At 40.4% G+C, this 26,062-nt stretch overlaps 1 protein-coding gene across 17 annotated transcripts in view; it reads left to right on the forward strand.

Annotated features, from left to right (window-relative positions):
- The window catches only part of ldb3 (LIM domain binding 3), a 264,313-nt gene that overhangs the window by 39,881 nt on the left and 198,370 nt on the right, over positions 1-26,062 (forward strand). For 13 of the 17 annotated variants that reach the window (XM_062977392.1, XM_062977398.1, XM_062977400.1 and 10 more), the window contains exons 1-2: positions 3,842-3,963; positions 4,085-4,212. In XM_062977392.1, the coding sequence (XP_062833462.1) occupies positions 4,120-4,212 (93 nt within the window). In that variant the 5' untranslated portion in view covers positions 3,842-3,963; positions 4,085-4,119. Of the gene's footprint in view, positions 1-3,841; positions 3,992-4,084; positions 4,213-26,062 lie in introns of those variants that run through there. The other 4 variants (XM_062977395.1, XM_062977393.1, XM_008114494.2 and 1 more) reach the window with 3 other exon arrangements.

Raw genomic sequence — 26,062 nt, forward strand, 5'->3', positions numbered from 1 at the left:
CCTTTTATCTAGGATGGTCAATAAATTGTGCAGAGTTGTGGAAAGTGATTTTTGGATTATAATTCCCAGAATCCTTCCATGAACATGGCCCCTGACCATAAAGACTAGTTTGGTCTGGGAACTGTGCTCTCAGGTCTGACGAAAGGTATCAATACATGAGGATGTACTTCCTACTTATTGTGCAAACAAGTTTTTGTAATTAGTGTGTTAAGGATGACAGACCTCCAATTCTTGCTCAGAAGGCTTTGCATGTAGAGGGCATACACTAGCTTGGGTACCCAGTATTGCCTGTGTTATTAGAAGAAGTCGTTTTTTATTTCACAATATGTATCAGGTTATAGGTGTGCTGAGGAGCCCCGGTGGTGAAGTGTGTTAAAGCACTGAGCTGCTGAACTTGCAGACCAAAAGGTCCCAGGTTCAAATCCCGGGAGCGGAGTGAGCGCCCGCTGTTGCTCCAGCTTCTGCCAACCTAGCAGTTCGAAAACATGCAAATGTGAGTAGATCAATTGAATGTTTGCCTATATGTGTAATGTGATCCGCCCTGAGTCCCCTTCGGGGTGAGAAGGGCGGAATATAAATGCTGTAAATAAATAAATAAATAAATCACTCCGGCGGGAAGGTAACGGTGCTCCATGCAGTCATGCTGGCCACATGACCTTGGAGGTGTCCACGGACAATGCCGGCTCTTCGGCTTAGAAATGGAGATGAGCACCAACCCCCAGAGTTAGACATGACTGGACTTAACATCAGGGGAAACCTTTACCTTTTTTTATAGGTATGCTACAACTCACATCATGCCAGATTAACCCCCTGAAACTCTATCAAATGTGCTCTAGATGCATCATTGGTGGGGTTCAATCTGCTCTCCAGCTGCAGAATGAATTACAACCCTCCCTATGGTGTGTCAGTCCTGTCAAATACCTCCAGTACATTCAGTTGGTCATGGGAGTTCTGTGTGCCAAGTTAGGTCCTGATCCATCGTTGGTGCGATTCAGAGTGCTTTTTGATTGCACATGAACTGTAAACACAGTACCTACAACTAACAAATGTCAAGGCCAATTCCATCCCAAATCCATCAGTATTGAAATTTGGGCATATTGGGTATGTGTGCCAAATTTGATGCAGATCCATTGTTTGCGTTCAAAGTTCTCTCTGGATGTAAGGTGAACTATAATTCCTATAAATCAGGGTAATTTCCCCCCAAAGCCATCTGGCATATTTTTGTTGGTAATGGCGATTTTCTATATTAAGTTAAGACCAAGGCCATTGTTGGTGGGGTCTAGAGTGTTCTTGGATTGCAGGTGAACTATAAATCCCAGTACCTACAATAATAATAATAATAATTATAAAATAATTTTATTTTTATACCCTGCCCCACCTCCCCGAGGGGACTCGGGGCGGCTTACATGGGACCAAGCCCAGGCAATAGGCAATATAAAACAGCAATAAAAACAAATCATAAACAAATAAAATCACATATACCAATAAACAATAAGCACACTTTGATAAAAACCTGGGTTTGCTCCTAAAAAGGGTAGTGGGCCAGAAAAGTGCAAATAGTTTTATATCCGGCGGGAAGGTAACGGCGCTCCATGCAGTCATGCCAGCCACATGACCTTGGAGGTGTCTACGGACAACGCCGTCTCTTCGGCTTAGAAATGGAGATGAGCACCAACCTCCAGAGTCAGACATGACTGGACTTAACGTCAGGGAAAGACCTTTACCTTTACCTACAATGGCTATAAATAAAGGCAAATTCTCCCCAAATCCCTCCAGTATGTTCCGTTGGTCATGGGAGTCCTGTGTTCCAAATGTGGTCCAGGGCCATTGTCAGTGGGGATCACAATGCTTTGACTTGATGCAGGGTGAACTACAACTTCCATCATGTGGAGTCAATCCCACACATTCCTCCAGTATGTTTAGTTGCTGCTCAATTCTGCTCTGTTTGTTGAAAAGAGTAGGAAAGGGTTAAGGGAGAGGCAGTGGGCGGGGTCATGCAAATTCCACACCAATGGAGAGAGTAAAAAACACTGGGATGTTTCTAGGATGAACTCTAGGATGAAATTGTCCCCAAATGAAAGCATTCCTTGGGTGGTGGGCCGTAGTATTTGGGAAGGGCATTGGCAGGGTTTGAGCTACATGTTCATGGCATTCGCTATAGCCTGAAATGTCCTTGAAGGGAGTGCTTTTGGTGACTCCTCAACTCTGTAGGTTATAGTTTTTTGTAGAAGCGGGAGCCTATCTGTAGAAGTGGGCACCCCAGCCACATACGCACATACAGATTTTCACTTTTATTATTTTATTATTTATTATATATGTGTGTGTGTGTGTCTGTGTGTGTACATGGGTGTGCAAAACGGCATAGAATCCTGCCTCCCAGTTCTTCCTGAAATGGAAACTGAACTCAGGATTCTGAATTATGAATCTGAATCGCCCTCCTCCTAATCTCCCAGAATTTTCCAGAAAACAAAACCAGGAAGGGGAGTGGTGAAATTCAAAATGAAAACAGGACAGAGTTGCACTACATATGCAATACATGTGCAATAAGGCTGTGCAAAAATCTGGGCTTGCATGACCTTGTTTCATCTAAAAAAGCTTCTTCTGTAGTGAACCAAATGAGGCCTTCCTTGCTCACATGGGACTGAATGCAAAGCAGAAGCTTTACAGACAAATCATAAGATTAGAATGCAATGGGATCTTGGTATTTGCTGAGATTTAGTTGCAGATCCCTTACAGATACCAAAATCTGTGGATGATCAAGTCCCATTATATACAATGATGTACAGTAGAGTCTCGCTTATCCAACGTAAACGGGCCGACAGAACGTTGGATAATTGAATATGTTGGATAATAAGGAGAGATTAAGGAAAAGCCTATGAAACATTAAATTAGGTTATGATTTTACAAATTAAGCATCAAAACATCATGTTATACAACAAATTTGACAGAAAAAGTAGTTCAATACACAGTAATGCTGTGTAGTAATTACTGTATTTACAAATTTAGCACCAATTTTTTATTTATTTTATTTATTACATGCATTTATACCCTGCCCTTCTCCCCGAGGGACTCAGAGCAGCTTACATTCTGCCACAAGGGCCAGCAACAAATATACTATAAAACAAACAATTAAAACATGATAAAAAGTATACAAAAATTAAAACGCTGCAAAGCAGCGATATTGCACCATCCTCAGTCATTCAATACTGCTACAATTACAGATTTGCGACCCGATTACAAAATATCATGATGTATTGAAAGCATTGACTACAAAATTGCGTTGGATAATCCAGAATGTTGGATAAGCGAGAGTTGGATAAGTGAGACTCTACTGTATTAGAATGGTGTCCCTTGTATAAAATGGGGAAAACAAGGTTTGGATTTTTTAAAAATATATATGAATTCGCAAATACAGAATCTGAGGATATGGAAGGACAACTTCATATTAATGAGGAAGTCAGTATGTTTCCCTTCTTCTCTATCCCTTTTAAAGTATGGGAATTAAGAATAAGAAAAAAAGCCTTATTTGTATAACATATAAGAATGTACTGGATGTAAGCACGCAAAGACTCGCGTCTTCATGATATGTCAAAGGACACAGTTAGGAAATCTCAAAGATGAATGCTATCGAGACGTGACAGCTGTGTAATGAAAGATCAGTGGGGCCTCTTATTTTTTATTTATCTTTTTTAAAATGCGGAGCTTGCATTTTAAACTGAATCTTCTGTATCTTTAAAATGTGTCTTTGAGCCTCAACAGGGGAGACCCAAGGAGTCTAGAAAGGTCTGTTAACCTCGGGAGATTGGGGAGAGGGGGTGTTATATTAGACCTCTGAGTCACAGGAGGTTTTGCATAGCTGGTGTTTGGTTGCAAGCCTTTTATGGAGGCTCTCATCAGGGATATCAGTATCTGCAATATAACCCCTATCTATTCTTAGGTGACACTTCGGCAGGACTGACCAAGGCAAGAGACAAAAACGATCATTCTTTGTGTGTGTGTGCTTTAATTTGAAAGACAGAAAGAAAGAACCTCTCCTATTTTATTTTTTAAAAAGCAATATCCCCTCCTTCTCTCTGTTTCACAGAGCCTTTGGGGTGTCCAGTGTGAAAGAAAGACAAAATGTCTTACAGCGTGACGCTCAATGGACCTGGACCGTGGGGTTTCCGACTGCAAGGGGGAAAGGACTTCAATATGCCTCTGACCATCTCCAGAGTAAGTCTTGAGTTTGACTGAAGCCCGGAAATGACAGCAGCCTTCTTTGTAATACAGGGAACAAATGGCCTATGTTTGCAGTTTGATTTACTAAAAGACCTTTTATTTTAAGTGAGAAAATTGGGTAGGAATAGTGTTGCAATGGTGAGAATGACCTAGTGCTACAAGAAGGACAGGTTTTATGCATTGCTCCTCTGATTTCTCTCATTCACAGCAAACATTTATCTGCGATATTGACGGTAAATGTGTCTATGAGTACATGGTCGTTCAGAACATTTCTGCCCTAAAAGTGAATGTGATAAAGAGATCTGAGTTTGAGTGGAATGGGAAGAAGGGAAGGGAAATTTGGAAAATGTTATAGACTTAGGACCATATCCATTTATATCAGTATGCATCCCATATATTTTTTAGGACTGGATGCATACTGTATTGAGACGGGATGCATGCTCTCCTCATCACACCTGATTATTATGATTCTTATGATATGAAAATACTGCGCTTTGACTTACCACACTATGGAAGGCTGGCTCCTCCAATCCATTCAAAACACCCCCCTACATCACTCTATGACCTTTTAAAAAGTATTGTTGCTGCTAGGATGCATACAGATTTTCCTATCACACACAAAAACAGCGCTACAGCAATGGAAGAATCCATAGTATTTCAAAAAGCACAATTATAATTCCGTCTGCAAATGATCTGCTTCTGTGACGCTTTGCAGACGGATTCTGACGGAATACTGATGAGATGGGGCAAATGTCATGTGATGGAACCCATTTGAAATCATTCTCAAATAGTTTCAGAAATGGAGTACAATAGAGTCTCACTTATCCAACATAAACGGGCCGGCAGAATGTTGGATAAGTGAATATGTTGGATAATAAGGAGAGATTAAGAAAAAGCCTATTAAACATCAAAATAGGTTATGATTTTACAAATTAAGCACCAAAACATGTTATACAACAAATTTGACAGAAAAAGTAGTTCATTACACATTAATGCTATGTAGTAATTACTGTATTTACAAATTTAGAACCAAAATATCATGATATATTGAAAACATTGACTACAAAAATGCTTTGAATAATCCAGAACGTTGGATAAGTGAGACTCTACTGTATTTCCTAATGTGATAAGGTCCAGAATTATGTCTCTATTGGAGGGTGAGGGGATGCCAAGTTAAATTTGTTGTTTCCCCACATGTGATTAATTGGCTTGTAATTCAAACCCAAAACCCTTTTCTTCCCTGGGTTCAAAGTGGTTAAGTACCTGTGTGGTTTACAAGTATTAGCACCAAAGACATCCAGACTTTTGCCTTGCTAGGAAAATTCAACCAACCAAAGTGAAGTGGGATTTAATGTCTTGTATGATCTAAGTACCTGCCATTTGCAGAGTCAAGTAATGTGTTGCTTAATAATTAATTAGCTGCTGTAATTAGAAAAGACCACACAGTTTATTTTATTTCCGGTCATCCACTTTCCATGTGTGGTTGTCCAGAGGAAGGCTGTTCTTAGCATCCAGTCTATTTGAAGAACTTCCTAAAAGGGCTACAACGTGGCAAAAAACAAAACAAGCTTCCTTTCTTGGATTCTAACTCTGCTTACATTCAATGATATGCTGGTGTGATTTTTATCTGGATAATTCAAAACAAAGGAATTAGGTGGAACAAAAAATGAAATACTTGAATTTATTTCAAATGGCTTGCCTCAAACCTAGCTTCTTCTTCTTCTTAAGATGAAAAGTATTCTTGCTGTTGTATGTTAATGATCAAGTCTAGAAACCAGAGTTTATCATACATTCTAGAAATGTTTCTGGCTAGGGCTGGAACCCATATTCTTAGGAGTTAATTTCAGAGTGGATAAGTGTAGGGTTGTACTGTAGGGCTCAATTCATAGAACTGCCCTAACTTTAATACTTTTTGGGTGCGGAATTGGGTACAATTCTCTCATCTGGTCTCAAAGGTCATATCTTCACCACACCAGAAGGGAAGGTTGGCCAAAGGACCAAGATGGGCCTTAGCTGAATTCATCTGGAGTAATTTTGCTGTTAGAGACAAATGAGTTCTCTGACTAAGACCTGAAGTCCTTCGAGGTGAGCCTTTAATGCTGTAACCACATTGCCCCATCCATGAAGAGGGAGGAATCCAGATGTTGTCAGTCTCCCACTTGTAATTCTCTCATATTTTCCAACACTTCTTCCATATTTTTTCTTCCCTGTAAAAAAACTGTTAAGAATGTGGGATATATATAGAAGGAATGGGAAACATACAGCTCTTTAGATGTTGTAGGACTATAAATCCCATGATTGCTGTAGGCCATCCACTTTCTTAGGAGTTAGGAGCACAGGACCCCTGCAAAAGTGGAGCAACTATGAATAAAACAAACCTCACTTTTTTGAGAGAATATCTTTCTAGGAATCTCTCGGTTCTCCAGCATAGCTCTATGGTCAACTTCCAATGAGTTGTGAAAATTAACCATAGAGTTACCCTGGAGGACCTAAGTATTCCTAGAGAAAATGTATTCATCAAATTCACAGATTATCAAATTTTCAAAAGTTAAATTCAAAAATGTGTAGGGCTGATAGCACACACTATTGGCTATGGTGGTTAGGCTTGATGGAAATTGCAGTTCAAGAACATCTGGAGGGCAATTTGTTCTCCTTCCCGAGCTATAAGCTATAAGTGATCACATCCCAAAATTCAGCTATAAATGGAGACCTGCCACAAACTGTTGCAATGTAAAGTGATGATGGTCAAGATTCCAGCCATCCCATTGTATTGGCTGCTCTATTCATGATCAGTGGAGCCCCAGTGGCGAAGTGTGTTAAAGCACTGAGCTGCTGAACTTGCAGACCCAAAGGTTGCAGGTTCAAATCCCGGGAACAGAATGAGCACCTGCTGTTAGCTCCAGCTTTTGCCAACCTAGCAGTTCGAAAACATGCCAATGTGAGTAGATCAATAGGTACCGCTCCGGTGGGAAGGTAACGGCGCTCCATGCAGTCATGCTGGCCACATGACCTTGGAGGTGTCTACGGACAATGCCGGCTCTTCAGCTTAGAAATGGAGAGTCAGACATGACTGGACTTAACATCAGGGGAAACCTTTACCTTTTTATTCATGATCAGTAAGTCCGTCTCCGGTCATGTGTAGTCCTCACTTGCCTGTTTTGGGTCTACATCTCCTTTATGATATTCTTTCCTTCCAAAGGATGTTTTATACATCCATCCTATTCCCAACCCTTCAGATTGGCTCTTGCAAAAGTTGCCTTGATGACAACTAAAATTCCTCAGCCAGAATGGCTGTGAACTAGAATATTGTAGGAGCTATAGTCCAAAATACCTTTTCCTAGTAGTGATTCCTTCCTTTTGCATGTGAGCAGTGTTATATCAACTATATAATAAAAAAAAATCATTCATAAACTGAACATTGGAATCAAAGGAAAATACAGTAATGGGACCCAGGAACAAAATGTTACAATAATTATAATAAATAAATAAAATGTGTCTGTCTTTTGTGTTGCCTCTCCAGCCTTTTTCAGCCATTCTGTTTCCTTCAGTCTGCCATGGATTCTCACTTCCTCTTTCTCTGAAATTCTTTTGGCATTCTCTATAATGTAGTTCTAATTAAAATACATTATTAATGTGTTAAAGCGCTGAGCTGCTGAACTTGCAGACCGAAAGGTGCCAGGTTCAAATCTCGGGAGCGGAATGAGCGCCCGCTATTAGCCCCAGCTCCTGCCAACCTAGCAGTTCAAAAACATGCCAATGTGAGTAGATAAATAGGGAAGATAAAGCAGGAAGATATTTATTTACAGCATTTACAGCATTAATAATAAGATAACGGCACTCCATGCAGTCATGCCGGCCACATGACCTTGGAGGTGTCTACGGACAATGCCGGCTCTTTGGCTTAGAAATGGAGATGAGCACCAACCTCCAGAGTCAGACATGACTGGACTTAACATCAGGGGGAACCTTTACCTTTTTTTTTAAATGAATTTTATTATTTGATCTTTTAAAAACCAATGTTCTGCCTTTCCATCAACATGAGACTTACTGCCTTCACACTGGGTTTCTTTGCCTAAGATTTGTTCACATATCAGTACTGTTCAGAGATTCATTGAATCTACTAATGCCTTTTTCTTATATGAAAGAGAGGGCATTTCTGGTTTCAGCTTTACAAGTGCAGGCAGACTTGAATTGGAAGTAAGAGAGGACTAAGGTATCTGGAGTGACACTGATGTTTAAACTTACTGTCCCCAAATTCTTTGTAAGAACAACATAGAACATTTGGTGAATGGTTCTATACATAGGAGTCAAGGCTGAACTCTCTAACCTGATATCTTACCTATAAAAGCTTCCTCTGATCCCTTCTTCTTTCTGTGTATGTAGTACCATTCCTGTCGTCTAGTCTTTGCTTCCCACATCACATTCTGCCCTTGTTTTAATTCTCAATGCTCCCAATGCATATGCTTTTATGAAGGTCGTCGTAGTGGAATGTGCTTGAAAAATGCCACACTGGAATTCAAAGTCTTTAAGGATTTTACAGTAAGTAAGGAGACAGGCCCTTTTGCATTGCACAATTATAGCATTAAGAGGCCACTTTAACTGCATGGCTACATCCTGCGGATTCTCTGGATTTAAGGTCCGAAGAAGCACTAGAGCCTTTGGGATGATAATTCCATACATCACATCCTGAACTGGGATGGAATCATGGCACTTGAACTGGATCATAGCGCTATAGCGTGTATCTGCACTGTAGAGTTGATGCAGTTTAACAGCTCTTTAACTGCCATAACTCAATGCTGTGGAATCATGTGAATTGTAATATAGCAAAATCTTCAGCATTCTTTGCCAAATAGTACTGATGCCTCACCAAATTACAAATCCCAGGATCCTGTAGCATTGGTCCATGTCAGTTATGATGTCAAGCAGCAATAATTCAACAATGTAGATGCACCCATAACTCTATAGAGTGAAATAATGAACCCCAACAATCCCCACTAAGGTTTAGGATTAATATGAATACTTGTTTTTCAGTGAATCTCTAAAAACTTTAGCGTTCGAGTCAAATAAAGGCTAGTTCAGAAATGGCTACAAGATTATAGTCCTATCAATGTGGTTCAAATGAGACCACAGTGAAGCCATTATTGCATTAAGGATTGCAATCAGACTAATTTTTATTGTCTTTTTGGAAATACATATGTGTTTGAAAACAGATATACAGGCAGTCCCCAAGTTATGAACAAGACAGGTTTGGTAGGTTTATTATTAAGTTGATTTTGTATGTAAGTTGGAACAGGTACATTTTTAAGTGTAACTTCAGCCAAAGAACATGTGTACAGATCAAGATCTAGATCTAGATCTAGATCTAGATATATATGCATGCCGGGCTGTGGCGCAGGCTGGAGAGCAGCCTGCTGCAATAAATCACTCTGACCATGAGGTCGTGAGTTCAAGGCTAGCCCGTGGCGGGGTGAGCACCCATCAATTAAAAATAAAAAATAGCCCCTGCTCGTTGCTGACATAGCAACCTGAAAGATAGTTGTGTCTATCAAGTAGGAAATAAGGTACCACTTATAAAAAGTGGGGAGGCAAGTTTAACTAATTTACGACATTGGAATGAGGAAGTGCGGTCAGAGTGGATGATGAAGCCTTTCGCTAGTTGAGAATGGAGTTTTTATGAGCTGCTATTTCATGTGTTTACTATGAATAAAACAGTACCTATGTTGTGAGTGAGGAACAGCTCTTGCAACTTAACTATGAGTCATTTGTAAGCCAGTTATTTGTTACTTGGGGACTGCCTGTATAAGAAAACTATATTATATCAGTATAATATATATTTTTGATTTTTTTAATGTTTGGGAAAATGGATTTTTTGCCTGGGAGAAATAAGAGATGTCTCAAAGCTCCTGTCTTTGAAAATACAGCCAGCTATGAATTTAGGTGATGATATCAAAGAAAGTTACCATTTTCTATATTATCCTGTTTCCCTTTTTATGCTATCCTTCTATAAAGGTGTCATAAAACAGAGAGGATGCCTTTCGCTAGTTGAGAATGGAGTTTTTATGAGCTGCCATTTCATGTGTTTACTATGAATAAAACAGTACCTATGTTGTGAGTGAGGAACAGCTCTTGCAACTAAATGGCACAAGACACTTGTCATCAGGTTCACATGAATTCATTTCAAAATTCAGGGTCATGTATTTAAGCATCTTTATAAAACACTAGCTGTGCCCGGCCACACGTTGCTGTGGCAAAGTATGGTGGTATGGGAAATGAAAGTATTGAGGAATTGGTGGTAGTTAAGGTAAAGGGTAAAGGTTTTACCTTACATTAAGTGCATTATAAATGGGTTGGAAGGGCCTTGCGTCTACACTGCCATATCATCCAGTTAAAATCAGATAATCTGTATTTTATAGGCAGTGTGGAAGAGGCCTAAGTGAGGCCTAACTCTGCCTGTCCCCTGGGCTGAGTGGGTTGCTTGGAGACCAAGTGGGTGGAGCTTAGCCTTCTAACTGGCAGCAATGGGATAAAAACAATTCTTCCTCTCCCTTTAATTAGGACTTTATTTTTCATTTCTTTTTGTTGTATGAACGTAGAGGCATGGATGACGGGTTGTGCTGCCAAGTTTAGTATTTCTGGGATGTGTAGTTTTGTTGTTTTGTCCTAGGCTGAAATTTCATTACCCTTTTATATATATAGATGGGCTTATCAGCCACTTGAGAGCAGGTGTGATGTAATAGTTTGAATGCTGGATGACGACTCTGAAGACCAGAGTTTGACTCCCACTCAGCCATGTTCTATGAATGGCCTTGGGTAAGTCACACTCTTTCAGCCACAGAAGGGATAAACCTGCTCTGAACAAATACTGTTAAGAAAATCCCATGATAAGCTTGCCTTAGTGTGGCCATCAGTTGGAAATGACATGAAGGCACACCACAACAAAAAGCTACTAGTCAGAAGAGAAGACCAAGCATCGGTTATAGATGGAGGAGGTCTAAGTGTGCATTCTTATATAGTGATGCTCTCAATCTCATAGTTTTCATAAAATGCTAAACTGTATTTTAGCATTATGTGAACAAAACCCTGTTTCACCAGTGTAGCTACAGTTTATTTTTATACCTGTGGTACTGTACAGCTGTATATTACTCTGGGTTATGGTTTTTGAAAACACCATAGTTTAAAGTTACCATTTTCCTGTAAACCGTCATGTGGTAAACATGGTTTGATTGCATTTCCCCTTATTCTAAATGGTGGTTAATTAAAAATAGATGTGAATTCTGTTTCTTCCACATAGCCACACTGAAGGTGAGGGGGAAGGAGGAGCACATGATTATATCTGTGGCTCTGCCATATGTGCCTCCAGTCATAGTAAGCAAATCAAAAATAAAGGTGCCATAGGCATATAGTGCAACTCTTGTATCCGCTGGAGATACATACCAAGTTCCCTCAGAGCTGCTAAGAGGCAGATTATCTCAAATTCCTTACTCCCAGAGACTATGCCCCTGTGAGGGAAATGAAATAGAAACAATAAAACACATGTTATTGCAGTGATGATATTACACAGTGCAACATAGTCAACTTTTATATCCAGTTTTGTCCTGCATGACCAGCCATCCCTCACAGGGGATTGTTAGATATCTTTTAGAGGATAAGTACCAAAGGGTGACCTTCATGATGGCAAAATTCCTCTCAGTGATAACAAGGCTGAGAAATAAACTAACTTCGGATAGAGGTATTACTTGAAACCATGTATATTAATCTTGGACAATGAACTCCTGTGATCAGAGAATTTATTAATGACTGTTTGTTCACTGATGGGTCTATGGACCATAATAAAACTTCATATATGTAAGTTCCCCTGTTGATACCTTAAAGTGAAGATAATAGCGGACTCTATATTTTGACTGTACTTGGGTGGGAACCATATCATAGAATCACACTGGAGGATCTAGATAGACCCACAATCACTTTTGGAAATAAATTTATTTGGGAGCATGCGTAAATGAAACCATGGATACTGAAAACTAAGTAAGAGGGTTGATTTGTATTGTATATTTATTTATACAGTCATTTTCCATCTTTTTTTTTTTAAAGAAAACACTTTAAAACAAGCCCAGGTATTGGTTGAACATAAGCAAATGGTACCACACTTCCACCAGATAAATTCTATTTTCTTGGGGGCTCTTCATCATATTAAAAGATAAATCAGTTTTCAAAGAGCTTTCTTGGGAACAGAGTACATGTACTTAAAAAGCAGTGAAATCATCATTTCCATCCTTGCTGTGATACATCTTGGAAATTTTATCGTTTTGACCACAACCACTAGAATCCTGTAACCAGAATGGAAGATTCTAGGAATTGTGATCCCAAAAATGACTTCAAAATACCTCGAAATTCAGCTAATTTTTAATTTGTTTAAAATCCAAATCCTTGAAAGCATTGTCAGGCACTCCCTTCTGGGAGGTCCAGGTGATCAGATCTCTGTTTGGCTTTCAAAAGCATTCATTGCAGAAGTACCAGTCAATCACAAAGGGTGACAGGTGAAGGGCATATCTTTGTGTTCCCATGAAGTGGAGCATTGTGCTTAACGCCTTGTCATTTGTCTAAAAATAAATGGCCGAGTGTTGGCTGCAAGGAAGGCAGAAGCAGGCGTTTGAGATTTTAAGGTCACCCTGCAACTTCCTATGTCTGGAATTCTAGATTTTCTCCTAGCAAGCAGGTGTGAAAAATAGTTTCAATGCTTTCTTTAGTTTAGTATTGCTGACACAAGTCCACAAATGCAGACATTTTCTTTGTAGTTCCTGTGAGCTCATGGTCTTGGCTCCTAGATCAAAAACTGAAGAACCAGGGTATGGAAAAAATATTTGATGGAGCTTCACCTCCCAGAATCCTCCCTGCCAGCAGCCTTGAGGAATGGAAGATACTGTAGTTCATAAAAGTAACTCTTGCATGTTCTGAAAAGAATAGTGAGTACCACCCTGAAGTGTTCATAAATGGTAAAGCCAGCATGGTGCAAATCTGTTTTTGCATACTTCAGAAACGGAGTCCCACAGGTAACCAACCAGAAGTACTTTAAGGTTGTTTGATGGGCTTTATGAGACTCCATCTTTAAAATATCTTTTAAGTGTGTAGAAATGGGGGGAAAGCCAGCGTATGATGCGGTCTTATGAATCTGAGGACCAGGATTTGACTCCCTGTCTAGCTATGGAAACTCACGGAGAGATCTTGGGCAAGTCACACTCTCTCAGCTGCAGAGGAGGGCAATGATAAAAAAAAATCTTGCCAGACATTCCCATGATAGGTTTGGCTTAAGTCAGAAATGACTTGAAGGCTCACAACAGCAGCAGCAACAACAACTGCATTCAACACAACAAACTGTCCTCAGAGTCTTGACTGCCAGAATCTGCTGAAGATATTTTGCTGCCTTGGGTAGAGCATTTTATTGCATCCTAAACCTCTCAAATCAGAGTGCAAGCAAATCAGCTCCAGACAGATTTTGGCTAGGACAGAAAGTCCCACCAACATGTCTCCTCACTGGCAGTTGAATAACATCTTATTCCGGGCTGTGGCACAGGCTGGTGAGCAGCCTGCTGCAATAAATCACTCTGACCATGAGGTCATGAGTTCGAGGCCAGCCCGTGGTAGGGTGAGCACCTGTCAATTAAAAATAAAAAATAGCCCCTGCTCGTTGCTGACCTAGCAACCCGAAAGATAGTTGCATCTATCAAGTAGGAGATAAGGTACCACTTACAAAAGTGGGGAGGCAAATTTAACTAATTTACGACGTTGGAATGAGGAAGTGCCGTCACAGTGGATGATGAAGCAGCTGCTCCCCCCTGTGGCCAGAATCGAACATCCCCTCAGGAGAAGGTTAAATTGCCTCTACATCTGCCTGTCTCTGTCTCGGTTCTATGTGTTTATGGGCATTGAATGTTTGCCCTATATGTATATAATGTGATCTGCCCTGAGTCCCCTTCGGGGTGAGAAGGGTAGAATATAAATACTGTAAATAAATAAATAAATACATTTTAAAATGAAGTGTCATTGGAAATTAACAATTTGATGCTTTTGCTAATTTATCTTTTATTATCAACATTTATTATTTGTATTATATTGTTCTGAGAACCAGCTTGTTGTGGTGCCTGAGTGTCAGAACTATGGCTCTGGAAATGAGGATTTGAATTGCCCCTTAACCACTGGGTAGCCTTGGGTAAGTTAGACAAGGACACACCCCCTGAACAAATCCTGCCAAGAAAATCTTGCCAACTATTTTACTGAATTTTTTTTTGAGGAGGAAAAATCTAGGGAAGTGCACTACTCTTATCGGGATCCGTCCCCTCTCAGAACAACCCTGTAAAATAGATTAATGAAAAACACACATAATCACCCAGTGAGTTTCATGACTGGATTAGAATTTGAAACCAGCCTTAGTCCAACACTGTAGTTCACCAAGGTATATTGGCTCTCTCTTCCTTTTTCTTTATTTTGATACAGAAAGTTTCATTGTGAGTATAATTTGAAATCCTGGCAATGGCAGGTACTTTAATAAGAGACTAAACTTGGAGCTTTTATTTGTTTGTTTATTTACAGTATTTATATTCCGTCCTTCTCACCCCGAAGGGGACTCAGGGCGGATCACATTGCACACATATAAGGCAAACATTCAATGCCATAACATAGAACAGAGACAGAGACAGACACAGGCACGGGCTGGCCTCGAACTCATGACCTCTTGGTCAGAGTGATTTGTTGCAGCTGGCTGTTAACCAGCCTGCGCCACATCCCGGCCTCATTCATTATGGTGTTCTCATGTGTAGCTAATGTACAAGATCTCTTTTTATAGCTACAGAACAATTACTTTTGTTATTGTTGTATGCCTTCAAGTCAATTCAGATTTATGGCCACCCTATCACAGAGTTTTCTGGGACTGAAAGGGTATGACTTGCCCAGGATCATCCAGCAGATTTCATTGTCTGAGTAGGGATTCAAGTCCACAGTCATACCCTAACACTTAAGCCACAATTACTTTTGAGTAATGCAAGGCAGGATTATTTGCTTCTATTATAAGTTGCTTGAGTTGTTCCACTGGGAATGTTTTAGGTGAAAGTGATGCCTCTGTCATTTGTTTTGACCTGAGAAATGTAGTTCCATCTTCTGAATGTTGATCCTCAGTAATAGAGTTGGGCAAAATCTTCTGCCTGAAAACCTGGAGATTCACATTAGAGGATATCTTTTCTGACTTGACATATGTATCAAAAGAACCCATTTTCTTTTATGGTTCACATTGGATTTTGTGGGTCTTACTTTTATAGCAAGAGTCCTATTGGTTGCTGTTACAGTTCCATTCTTTGAATTTCAGTGTAATACTCTGGGTTGAGTCTATGGTGGCAGAAGGATGGCAGGGTGATCAAGCTGTAAGAGTTATTTACTGAATAGTTTTCTTCCCACTCTTCAAAGCAGATGGGTATTGTAATGTGGTAAATGGATCCTTTCCCACTTTGCTCCTGTATTTGTATTGTTTAGTGCAGAGGAATGTCCCTTCAAAGAAGAAGAGCAAATGTGACCTTTTTTGGTTCAGATTTAGAACATTTCTTCTGTTTAGTGCTTCCTGTGTAATTTCCAAGACATTAGATTAAATCAAAACTATTTCAGTCTCTTTGATCAAAATAATGCAGTTGTGAGTGCCCTCTTTTTGTTCTTTATAAGTTATATGCTTCATTAACATCCAGAAACTTTCATTGCCATAACAATATAAAAGTGAATGGAAGGTATTGCTGTTTGGACGTCAGACTTCTCCAGTATTCCTTGTTGTTCTCATTTGCTGTCTGCTTTTTCTAAGTACAGTAGAGTCTCACTTATCCAACATAAACGGGCCAGCAGAACGTTGGATATGTTGGATAATAAGGAGGGATTAAGGAAAAGCCTATTACACATCAAATTAGGTTATGATTTTACAAATGAAGCACCAAAACATCATGTTATACAACAAATTTGACAGAAAAAGTAGTTCAATATGCAGTAATGCTATGTAGTAATTACTGTATTTACGAATTTAGCACCAAAATATCACGATGTATTGAATACATTGACTACAAAAATGAGTTGGATAATCCAGAACGTTGGATAAGCGAATGTTGGATAAGTGAGACTCTACTGTATCAATGATATTTCATTGAGTTTTCATGGAAATCTGGGCCTTTTCCAGTTATATGTTTGGTGGTGCTGGTGAGCACGACATGGGATCAGGCTAAAGGTCTTTACATCGAGGAATAGCTACAGCAAAGTCCTAATATTTCCAGACATGTACTCAGCAGCATTATTAAAAAATGATGCAACCCATACTAGCCTCCAATAATAGTAGGGAAGCTTGTGTTGACAGAATCATTTTTATTATTGTTGTTGTTATTTGCCATCACATTAACTTTGATTTAAGACAACCTATGAATGACAGACCTCCAAGATTCCCATTCGTTAATTGCTCCACTCAGGTCTTGAAAACTTAGGGCCATATCCATCTTGAATTGAACCAATACACCAGTGATACAGTCTCACCTCTTTCCTACTGCCACTCTACAAAGCATTTTCTCTTTCTCTCTCTCTCTTTCTCCCCCCGCCCCATGAGTCCTGTTGTCTCATGATATGTTCAATAGCCTCAGTGTAGTCATCTTCACTGCTAATGAGAGTTCAGGAGTAGTTTAATCTAGGGACCTCATCATATGGGCTCCAAGCCCCATCCTAGGACAATGCCAAGACACAGGGAGGACAGAGTCCACCAGAGCCCATCGCATGATGCAGGGCTACTCCTGGCAGGGCCCTGTGCTGGCTCCATGCATGTTATGTCTCAACAGTGTGCTAGGTGGCAGTCCAGAGAACTTATAGAGCAATGATGGGCAACCTTTTGCACTTGGCGTGTCAAAATTCACCATAATACCTAGCATGACTTGGGTGGTGTGTCACTTTGAGAAAAAAACCATAATTTCACAATATATATAGTTTAAATAACAAAAATATATAATTGTAATATATAACTGTATTTAATAAATCAAAAACTATTTACTACCATTATTTCCATGTACAACAATCTATGGTACCTCGTGCAGTTTCCATGCTGATTTCTCTTGGTTGTAGTTTCAATGCAATCATGAATAATGAATAATATAATAGTATATATATATATGTAATGTGCATAATTCCCATGGACTAAACAACAAAACCACTGGACCAAATCACACCAAATTTGGCCACAAAAGACATTAGTCATCCAATCAATCTTCATGCGGCAGCATCTCAGCAAAAATGGCTAGGCGTGTCAGTGCTGACACGCATGTCATAGGTTGGCCATCACTGTTATAGAGTAAGCTGAAGACAGTGCAGGATCAAGCTGGGGACAGATGAGTTTCTACATGGGATGGTAAGGAGGTGGTGTGGGATGAATCTGCCTGACAGATTCATCCCACTGTCCCCACTGTCCCCTGGCTTAAGGACCTCAATGTGATGAGGTCTCTAGGTCCCATAGTATGACTTTTTAGCAGTCCATATAGAACTCCTCTCCAGAAGCACATTTCACATGAGTTGATTTTCTTCCCATCTGCTTTCCTTACTGTCCATCTTTTACAACAGTATGTAAAAAAAGAAAATACTATGGCTTGCTAGGATGTAACTTTGCTAGAATCCATCAGATGGGTTTATATTCTCTGTTCAGGGCCAGATGGAGGCAATGGACAATGTGGTTCCTTGTCTCTCCTTACTTACTTACTTACTTACTTACTTAGGCGATCCCTTGTAGTTTGAGGATGATGGCCCTCCATTTCTTGGAGGATGCCTGTGCGTGATGTTTTTTAATGTGTAGAGGTCGGTGCACGGTCGGTCAACACACAGTCTTCACAGATTGAGGTCCCAGCAGTGGTGTGATTAACACAACGAGAGTAGCTTCTCAGTCTGTTGCAGCCTTCTTCCGCCTTCACAGCCGTTGTAACATGTAACATATTATCCTCCGCCTGCTCCACCGTTGAAGTCTTTGGGTCTTCGGATTGTTCTTGGTCTGGATCCTCCCCTGTGGCTACTCCTGGGAGTGCATGACTCCCGTGGTTGTGCCCGCAGATTCATTGGAACACACAGGCCCCCTCACCACGTCAAGGTGACAATCCATCGAGGGGGTCGTCTCTCCTTATCCTTCATATGAAAGCAAACTGGACTAGAAATTGGCCAGGGCAAGGAGACAAAGAGCAGGTTAGTTTAGACAAGAGAGGCAATGTGATTCACGTAATTCTGTTCTTCAACAGAGAAGAATAGAAATGGAAACAAGCAGGTAAAGAGGAGGCCACCATTGCTGTCTCCCCCACCCCACCCCCACCACGGGCTGTCATCTCAGGTCATTGCCTCACCTTGCCAATTGTTCTGTCACTTACAGAACAATAGACAAAAAAATGATAATTGCCAAGTAACATATCCTAAATAGAAAATAATGGGAAAGACAATGGTTTGAGATCTTGAAGCCATAGCAGTGTTTCCATTCAATGGGCTAAGCCTAAATTTTAACCAAGTAAATAAGAAGCATTGGAATCAATGTGGCACATGTTAGTTGTGACTATTCTCAAATTAAGATTGGATTTCACCCAGTAGGTCCACTTCACCCAATAGAAAGTACATTGGTAGAATAGAGTAGATGGCTGTTAGAATTCAGTTCCTCATGCCTACAAAGATGTAATGTCATTTTGTAAACCAATGACATGGAGGTGCTTGATGAGAGGGACAGCAGGGGGATCCATAAGGCAGCAGAGCAAATCGTGCGGCAACAGGGAGAATCCATCGCCTAGTGCCACGCTGCCCCTTGCCCATCACACCTTTTTGGCATGCTCCCATGTTGTCCCCATGATTTCTAATCTGAACATGGGTAGTCCCCTATGTTCAGAATTCCCCTCCGTAGAGCACTTGCCAACACAGCCAACACGGAGCCCTGCTGGAAATAGCTGAATGTCATGTGATGGGATCCAGTGGGCTCCATGCTGGTTGTGTCAACAAAGTGTTCTAGGACGGGTAATAGGAGCCTCCGGTGGCCCAGGGGATAAAAGCCTCGTGACCTGAAGTTTGGGTTGCTGACCTGAAGGCTGCCAGGTTCGAATCCCACCCGGGGAGAGCACGGATGAGCTCCCTCTATCAGCTCCAGCTCCATGCGGGGACATGAGAGAAGCCTCCCACAAGGATGGTAAAACATCAAAACATCCGGGCATCCCCTGGGCAACATCCTTGCAGACGGCCAATTCTCTCACTCCAGAAGCAACTCCGGTTGCTCCTGACACGAAAAAAAAAAGGACGGGTAATTTTACTAATGTGATGAGGTCCTAAGAAAACATTCCCATTGAAATGGGAGCTTGGGCCTACCACTCCCTCATGGGCTAACCCACTTTTCATGATAGTTTGAGGTGGTATGTGAAAACAGGTATATAGTTTTGAGCTCCTCAGAGAAAGGGTGAGATGAATGTGATAAAAAAGCATGCAGGTGCCATTCCGAGGCATATACTTCAGCTATAATGTTTCCTCTTTTGCCTGGAACCCTATCATTTGTGTATTTTCATAACAATGAGACAATAGGGCTGAAATTGGCAAAACCAGGCCATTCAGAGAATATGGAATCCACAGGCATAGAAGCATATATCATTTTATACTTCTGAGTGAAGAGTAAATTTTGAATTCCTGATGTGTGGCCTCCAGCCTGAGCCTTCTGTTTTTAGTTCCCTGAGAGAATTGGGAAACAAAGTTGTCAGAGACTTCCAGAGTGTAAGTGCGTGCACACACACACATATTTTGAAATGTGAATGGCTAAAATGCATAGAATTGTAAAACAACAACCATGCTTTAGGCAATGAGGGAAAACGTTTGGATGAAGTAACATTGTGAATAAATATGAATGCTAGAGAGAAACTACACTTACTGTATTCCTGGCCCTAGTTTATGTTACCTGCTATCAATTGCAATATGTAACTTTCTGTAATTACTGTAAGTCTTGCTACAGAGAACTGTATTTAGTATCCATGTGCTACAGCTTTAGGTCCTAGGTACCGATGGGAAGATCTATCACGTCCATTTCAATGGAATTCCACTTTCTTTCATATTGAAGCTCATTTCATGCAAATAAATCTGTATGTATTTTTGCCTCAGGTTTTCTACTAGATGCAGTAATTACTGACTAAAGTATGTTTGTGAGAATTTTAGAAAAAATATGCAGGATTTTGGAAGTTTTAAAATATGTACATATATTGAATACATTTTATTTCTTTGCAAAGAGTACACCGCAAGCCATAAAACATATAGATTTCTGATTACCAATTATACATCATTTGGTATAGAATGTAGAGTAGATAAATGTGTTGAATATTATGGAGTAAGTTTCTCACATATTGCAAATCTAAGTTTCTAAAGGCCTAATATCCACGAAAAACAGCTGTTTGAGATAGTAAAAAGGTTACCAAATACACTGCCAAGGAATACAAGTCATTAAATAATTTATAAAACAACAACAATAGCCTGTAACTTCGAGCTCAATAGCCCATGGTGGTTATTTAAATATATTCCTTTTGACTAGATTTGGGTTGTAAGAACTGTTGTACAGGACTGTGAACTACTTGGCTTTTCTGTTAGATGAGATGCTTTGAATATATTGCTACTCATAGGAAAGAAAAAGTTTCAATAAACTGGTATAGGCAATGGATAAAAGAAGGGCTCTGATGGTTTGAATATATGAGGTTCCCGGGACAGTAAGTTGCACTGAGGTCAGTAAAGTTTACTTCAGAGTAAACATATCAGTGTGTCTTTCATGTGCACTGGGATCTGTGGAAGCATAAGTCCCATTATATACAAAGGTGTAATAAAGTGGTGTCCCATATATAAAATGGAGAATATCTCAAGACAGATCTGAGAAAACCTGAGGATCTGCGAAAAGATTTGCTTTTTGGTCCCCCCCCCCCCAAGATGGTTTTGAAGTGTGGTTTGTTGAATCCATGCAGAACCCATGGATATAGAGGCTGGATCTACACTGCCATATAATTCAGGTTATCAAAGTATATAATCCAGATTATCACTTCCATAATCCAGTTCAAAGCAGATAATCTGGATTTTATATGGCAATGTGGGTGAGGCTGGAGTGTCACTTTATATCATTGCACTGTTAGTCATTCAGGATCTACACTGCTCTGTATCCCAGAATCCAATCCCAGATTATTTTATCTGAACTGGATTATGTTGTTTTACACTGCCAGATAATCTGGGATCAGATCTAGGGATATAGGGTAGGGTAGATCCAGCCTTGGAAGATGTTGTGGGCAGAAGTGTAATTCTGATAAGCCTTCCTCTTGAGCCCATTGGCACATCCCATACCTTCTACATAGCTTGCTGCCCAATTGTGTTTCCAGTGTTGAAATAAACCTCAGCTACCATTTCAGTTATAGTATGTACATGGAACAGAGGAGGAGACACTATTGTATTTTGCCTTAGGCAGCAAAATGTCTTTGGTCATCCTTATCTGGGCTCCTTCCAGGCTTAGATACAATTCCTATGATTTCTCCATGACCCATGTCACTGAAGTGAGTGACAATTGTATTGACAGTAGCCTTAATCCAAATGTTGAAGTAGTAGAGTCATAATATATGTCTTGATTGATTCTTACACTTTGTTCAGCATCTTGTCACAAAACCTGTTGTGTGTGTCAAGGGGTATCTGATAGATTTGGAAATAACTGCCTTTTATTATTGTGCAGCAATATCATCTTGTCTCCTGCAACTGGATGACAAATACCAATTGTTGCCTTTTTAGGCTTTACTCCTTCACAGTTGCTGGTTGGCTATTGTCACTGACCTAAATACTGACTTAAACCCTTTCCTCTAAAACAAGGCCAGTGGCTCATGGCTCCTAATATATTTTAGCACCCTATAGCTCTTTGATGTACAGCCAACATAGGCCGAAGTCTCTTTGTCCCTGCATGCCACATCAAATGACAGTGGGAAAGCTCTATATAATCTTTACCTGCTCTGGATTGCATGTATGCTGTGCTAAAGTTTATCTGTGGACTTTCTATATTTAAAGCCCCCTGTAATATAGGAAGGTATTTTGACCAGGGAACTAATGTGGTGCTTGCTTCACGGTACTGGAATGCATGGGTCAGAAGAGTAACCCAGAATGCCCAACATATACCCAGTGTCTGGAGTGGATTGCGATTCCAAAAAATAGCTTGAAACAGTGCCTTCTTAAATTTAGTTTTGGAGAGTCTTGGCATATACTCATGTATAAGTCTAAAACTTCAAGTAAAAATTGATCTCAAAAAACTGGATTGACTTATCCATGAGTCAATGTAAGTACTGTATCTTTCCTGTACCTGCCACCAGGCCCCACCAGATTCACCATGATCTGTGGCGAATCAAAAGTTTAATGTGATAAGGTCCTTAAAAAGGGAATCACCCCGTTCTTTGACTAGATCAGCAAAAGGCAAGATTGTGGTCCAGGGGTCCTCAAATCTTTTAAGCAGAGGGCCGGTTCCTAAACAAATTCCTATACACACTGCACATATCTTATTTGTAATGCAAAAAACATGAAAGTACAATATAAAAATTAACATGGAGAACAAGTTTAGCCAACATATACCAGTTTTTCAGTGGGAAGTATGAGCCTGATTTTGGATGATGAGTGAGTCACGTTTATTTAGATATTTATTATTGTGTGTCTTCAAGTCATTTAGGCGACCCTAAGTCTAAAGTTTAGGGCAGCAGCCAGGTAAATGACCTTGGTAATGCTTCCCCTATAGGATGGGGGTCAAGGTAAGGTGGGTTTAGAGCAGCAGGATCTCTATGCCCCCCACCAGGACCCCATGGATTTGCCATTTGTAATGAGGTCCTCACATCTATCTATATAAAAATGTTCTGACCATTTTTAACTTAAAGTAAACAGCGAAACTAAACACCCAAAACCCATGAAACTTGGCCACAAGAGACATGGTCATCCCCGCTGTGTTTAGACATAAAAAAACAAGAAAAATAAAGTCCTAATTAGAGGGAGAGGAATAATTGTTTTTTTCCCATTGCTGCCGGTTAGAAGACTAAGCTCTGCCCACTTTGTCTCCTAGCAACCCACTCAGCCATTTAATGGCGCCCAGGGCTGCTTCAATCAGGCCTCTTCCACACTGCCTATAAAATACAGACTAACTGATTTGAACTGGATTATATGGCAGTGTAGACTCAAGGCCCTTCCACACAGCTATATTACCCATTTATAATCTTATATTATCTGCTTTGAACTGGATTATCCTGAGTCCACACTGCCATATAATCCACTTCAGTGTACATTTTATACAGCTGTGTAGAAGGAGCCTCATATAATCCAGTTCTAAGCAGATAATATAAGATTATAAATATGCAGTAGAGTCTCACTAATCCAACATAAACACCCCAGCAGAATGTTGGATAAGCGAATATGTTGGATAATAAGAAGGGGTTGTGGAAAAGTCTATTAAATGTCAAATTACATTATGATTTTACAAATTAAGCACCAAAACATCATGTTATACAACAAATTTGACAGAAAAGGTAGTTCAATGCGCGGTGATGCTATGTAGTAATTACTGTATTTACGAATTTAACACCAAAACATCACAATGTATTGAAAACATTGACTACAAAAATATTGACTACTAAAAGGCCGACTGCATTGGATAATCCAGAACATTGGATAAGCGAATGTTGGATAAGTGAGACTCTATTGTAATATGAAATAATTACTGTGGTATAATAATACAGAACAATATAATCTCTAAAACCAGGACAGTAAATAAAGAGCAACACTCTGAAAGCAGGGAAATTGGGAATTCCAGAAAGGAAACAATCAGGGCCAGCTAACACTTCCCAACAAAGGAATCCCCCAGGCAGGAAGCAAACAGGCTTTGAAGCTGCAAGGCCATTAAATGCTAATCAAGGTGGCTAATTGCAGCATTCATACCTGCCACACCGAGACTATTGCTATTCAAACTGGCCAACCAAGAATTTCTCAAGGTAGAAAGCGGCCAGGCTTGCAGTTAGTGTTATGATCTAGTAACCTCTCTGCAATAGAAGAGTCCTGTAGCAAGTGCTGAACAGTTCTTCCACCTATAATGTGCTATACAAATAGTTGTCCCCAGTGAATTGCTCTCCAAATGTCTTGTGATACAATTTCCATCATCCTCAGTCAGTGTGGCTATTCTGATTAGGAATCATTGGACCTGTATCTAGAAAGGACCATGAGGCGGAAGTCAGATGCAGAGCATTTCCTAAAAGGAATTATTAAAGCAATTTGCTTCAGTGTACAATAAGATTTCATTCCTAGGGTTCCATTTCAGGAAGACTTCAGGAACACACAGAGGCCAGTGCTGAGATGGCAAGCTGCTAGTATTGATACTGACACACTTTTATGAAAGAGAGTACCTCCAGTGAGACCATCCATTCCAATGTTGTGATGTGCATCATTGCCTAGTGCAACCCTAGTGGCACGAATCCTGATTGCCATTGTAATAGAGGCATTGTTTCTCACAAATGATGTTTTTGTGTTAAGAATGAAGAATTTTATTACACTGCAAATCTTTCATCACTGGCCATGTTGCCTAGGAGTGATGGGAACCATAGTGTAATGAGAACTCAAATGTGACATGTACCCTATTCTTGTTTCAGTGGAAGCTGCTTGGCTTTGAGGCCCAAAATAGGCCTTGTCTGTCTGCTCTTACTGGACTTGTGTCAGATCTTAATATTTGAATTGGATATAAGGCCTAGAGAATTCATCACATTGAGATCATGAAGTTGGGGGACAATGGGGGCCTTCGTTGGGCAGTGGCACAAATCAAGCAAACAGCATGGAAAAGAGCACTGCCTTGAAAAGTTCTTCAATTGTTAACCTTGATTTTTTAAAATTTGAATGGCATACTCAGTGCTACTATATTTAATGCTTAATGTATCATGGTTAATGACATTACCAAGGATTGCCCCATGTAACATTGCCCTTACAACATTACCATTGTCTGCCCCTTGTGACATCATAAGGGGTTCCTTCCACATAGTCATATAACCCAGAATATCAAGGCAGAAAATCCCACAATATCTGCTTTGAACTGAGTTATCTGAGTCCACACTGCCATATATGCCAGCTCAAAGCAGATAATGTGGGGTTTTATTCAGCTGTGTGCAAGGGGCCAAGGATTCTCAGAGCCTGGGACAGTCTTGACTTTGCAATACTGTACTTTAGTGAGGAGCCCCAGTGGCAAAGTGCGTTAAAGCGCTGAGCTGCTGAACTTGCAGACCTAAAGGTCCCAGGTTCAATTCCGGGGAGCGGCTTGAGCGCTCGCTGTTAGCTCCAGCTCCTGCCAACCTAGCAGTTCGAAAACATGCAAATGTAAGTAGATCAATAGGTACCACTTTGGTGGGAAGGTAACAGCGCTCCATGCAGTCATGCCGGCCACATGACCTGGAGGTGTCTATGGACAACGCCGGCTCTTCAGCTTAGAAATGGAGATAAGCACCAGCCCCCAGAGTCAGACATGACTGGACTTAACGTCAGGGGAAACCTTTACCTTTACCTACTTTAGTGAAATGTAGCAATCCTTGTTTAGACATAATGACTTCATCACAAAGGTCTTAATTCAGTAGCATACATACACCGGTTTCGCCCAGATCATCCACAGTGCCCGCGTCCTCCCATGAAACAACGGGAAGCTTCCTGTGTTGCCATTGGAAGCAATGGGGGAAGCTGTGCGGTCCACGCTTCCCCCATGGGATCAACTTATGGAGGGGCCAGGCAATGCGGGGAACGGGGTGCCGGTTTCCACATTCCCCCAACAACG

This window comes from Anolis carolinensis, chromosome 3 (genome assembly GCF_035594765.1).
Source record: "Anolis carolinensis isolate JA03-04 chromosome 3, rAnoCar3.1.pri, whole genome shotgun sequence".
Classification (NCBI taxonomy): Eukaryota; Metazoa; Chordata; class Lepidosauria; order Squamata; family Dactyloidae; genus Anolis; species Anolis carolinensis.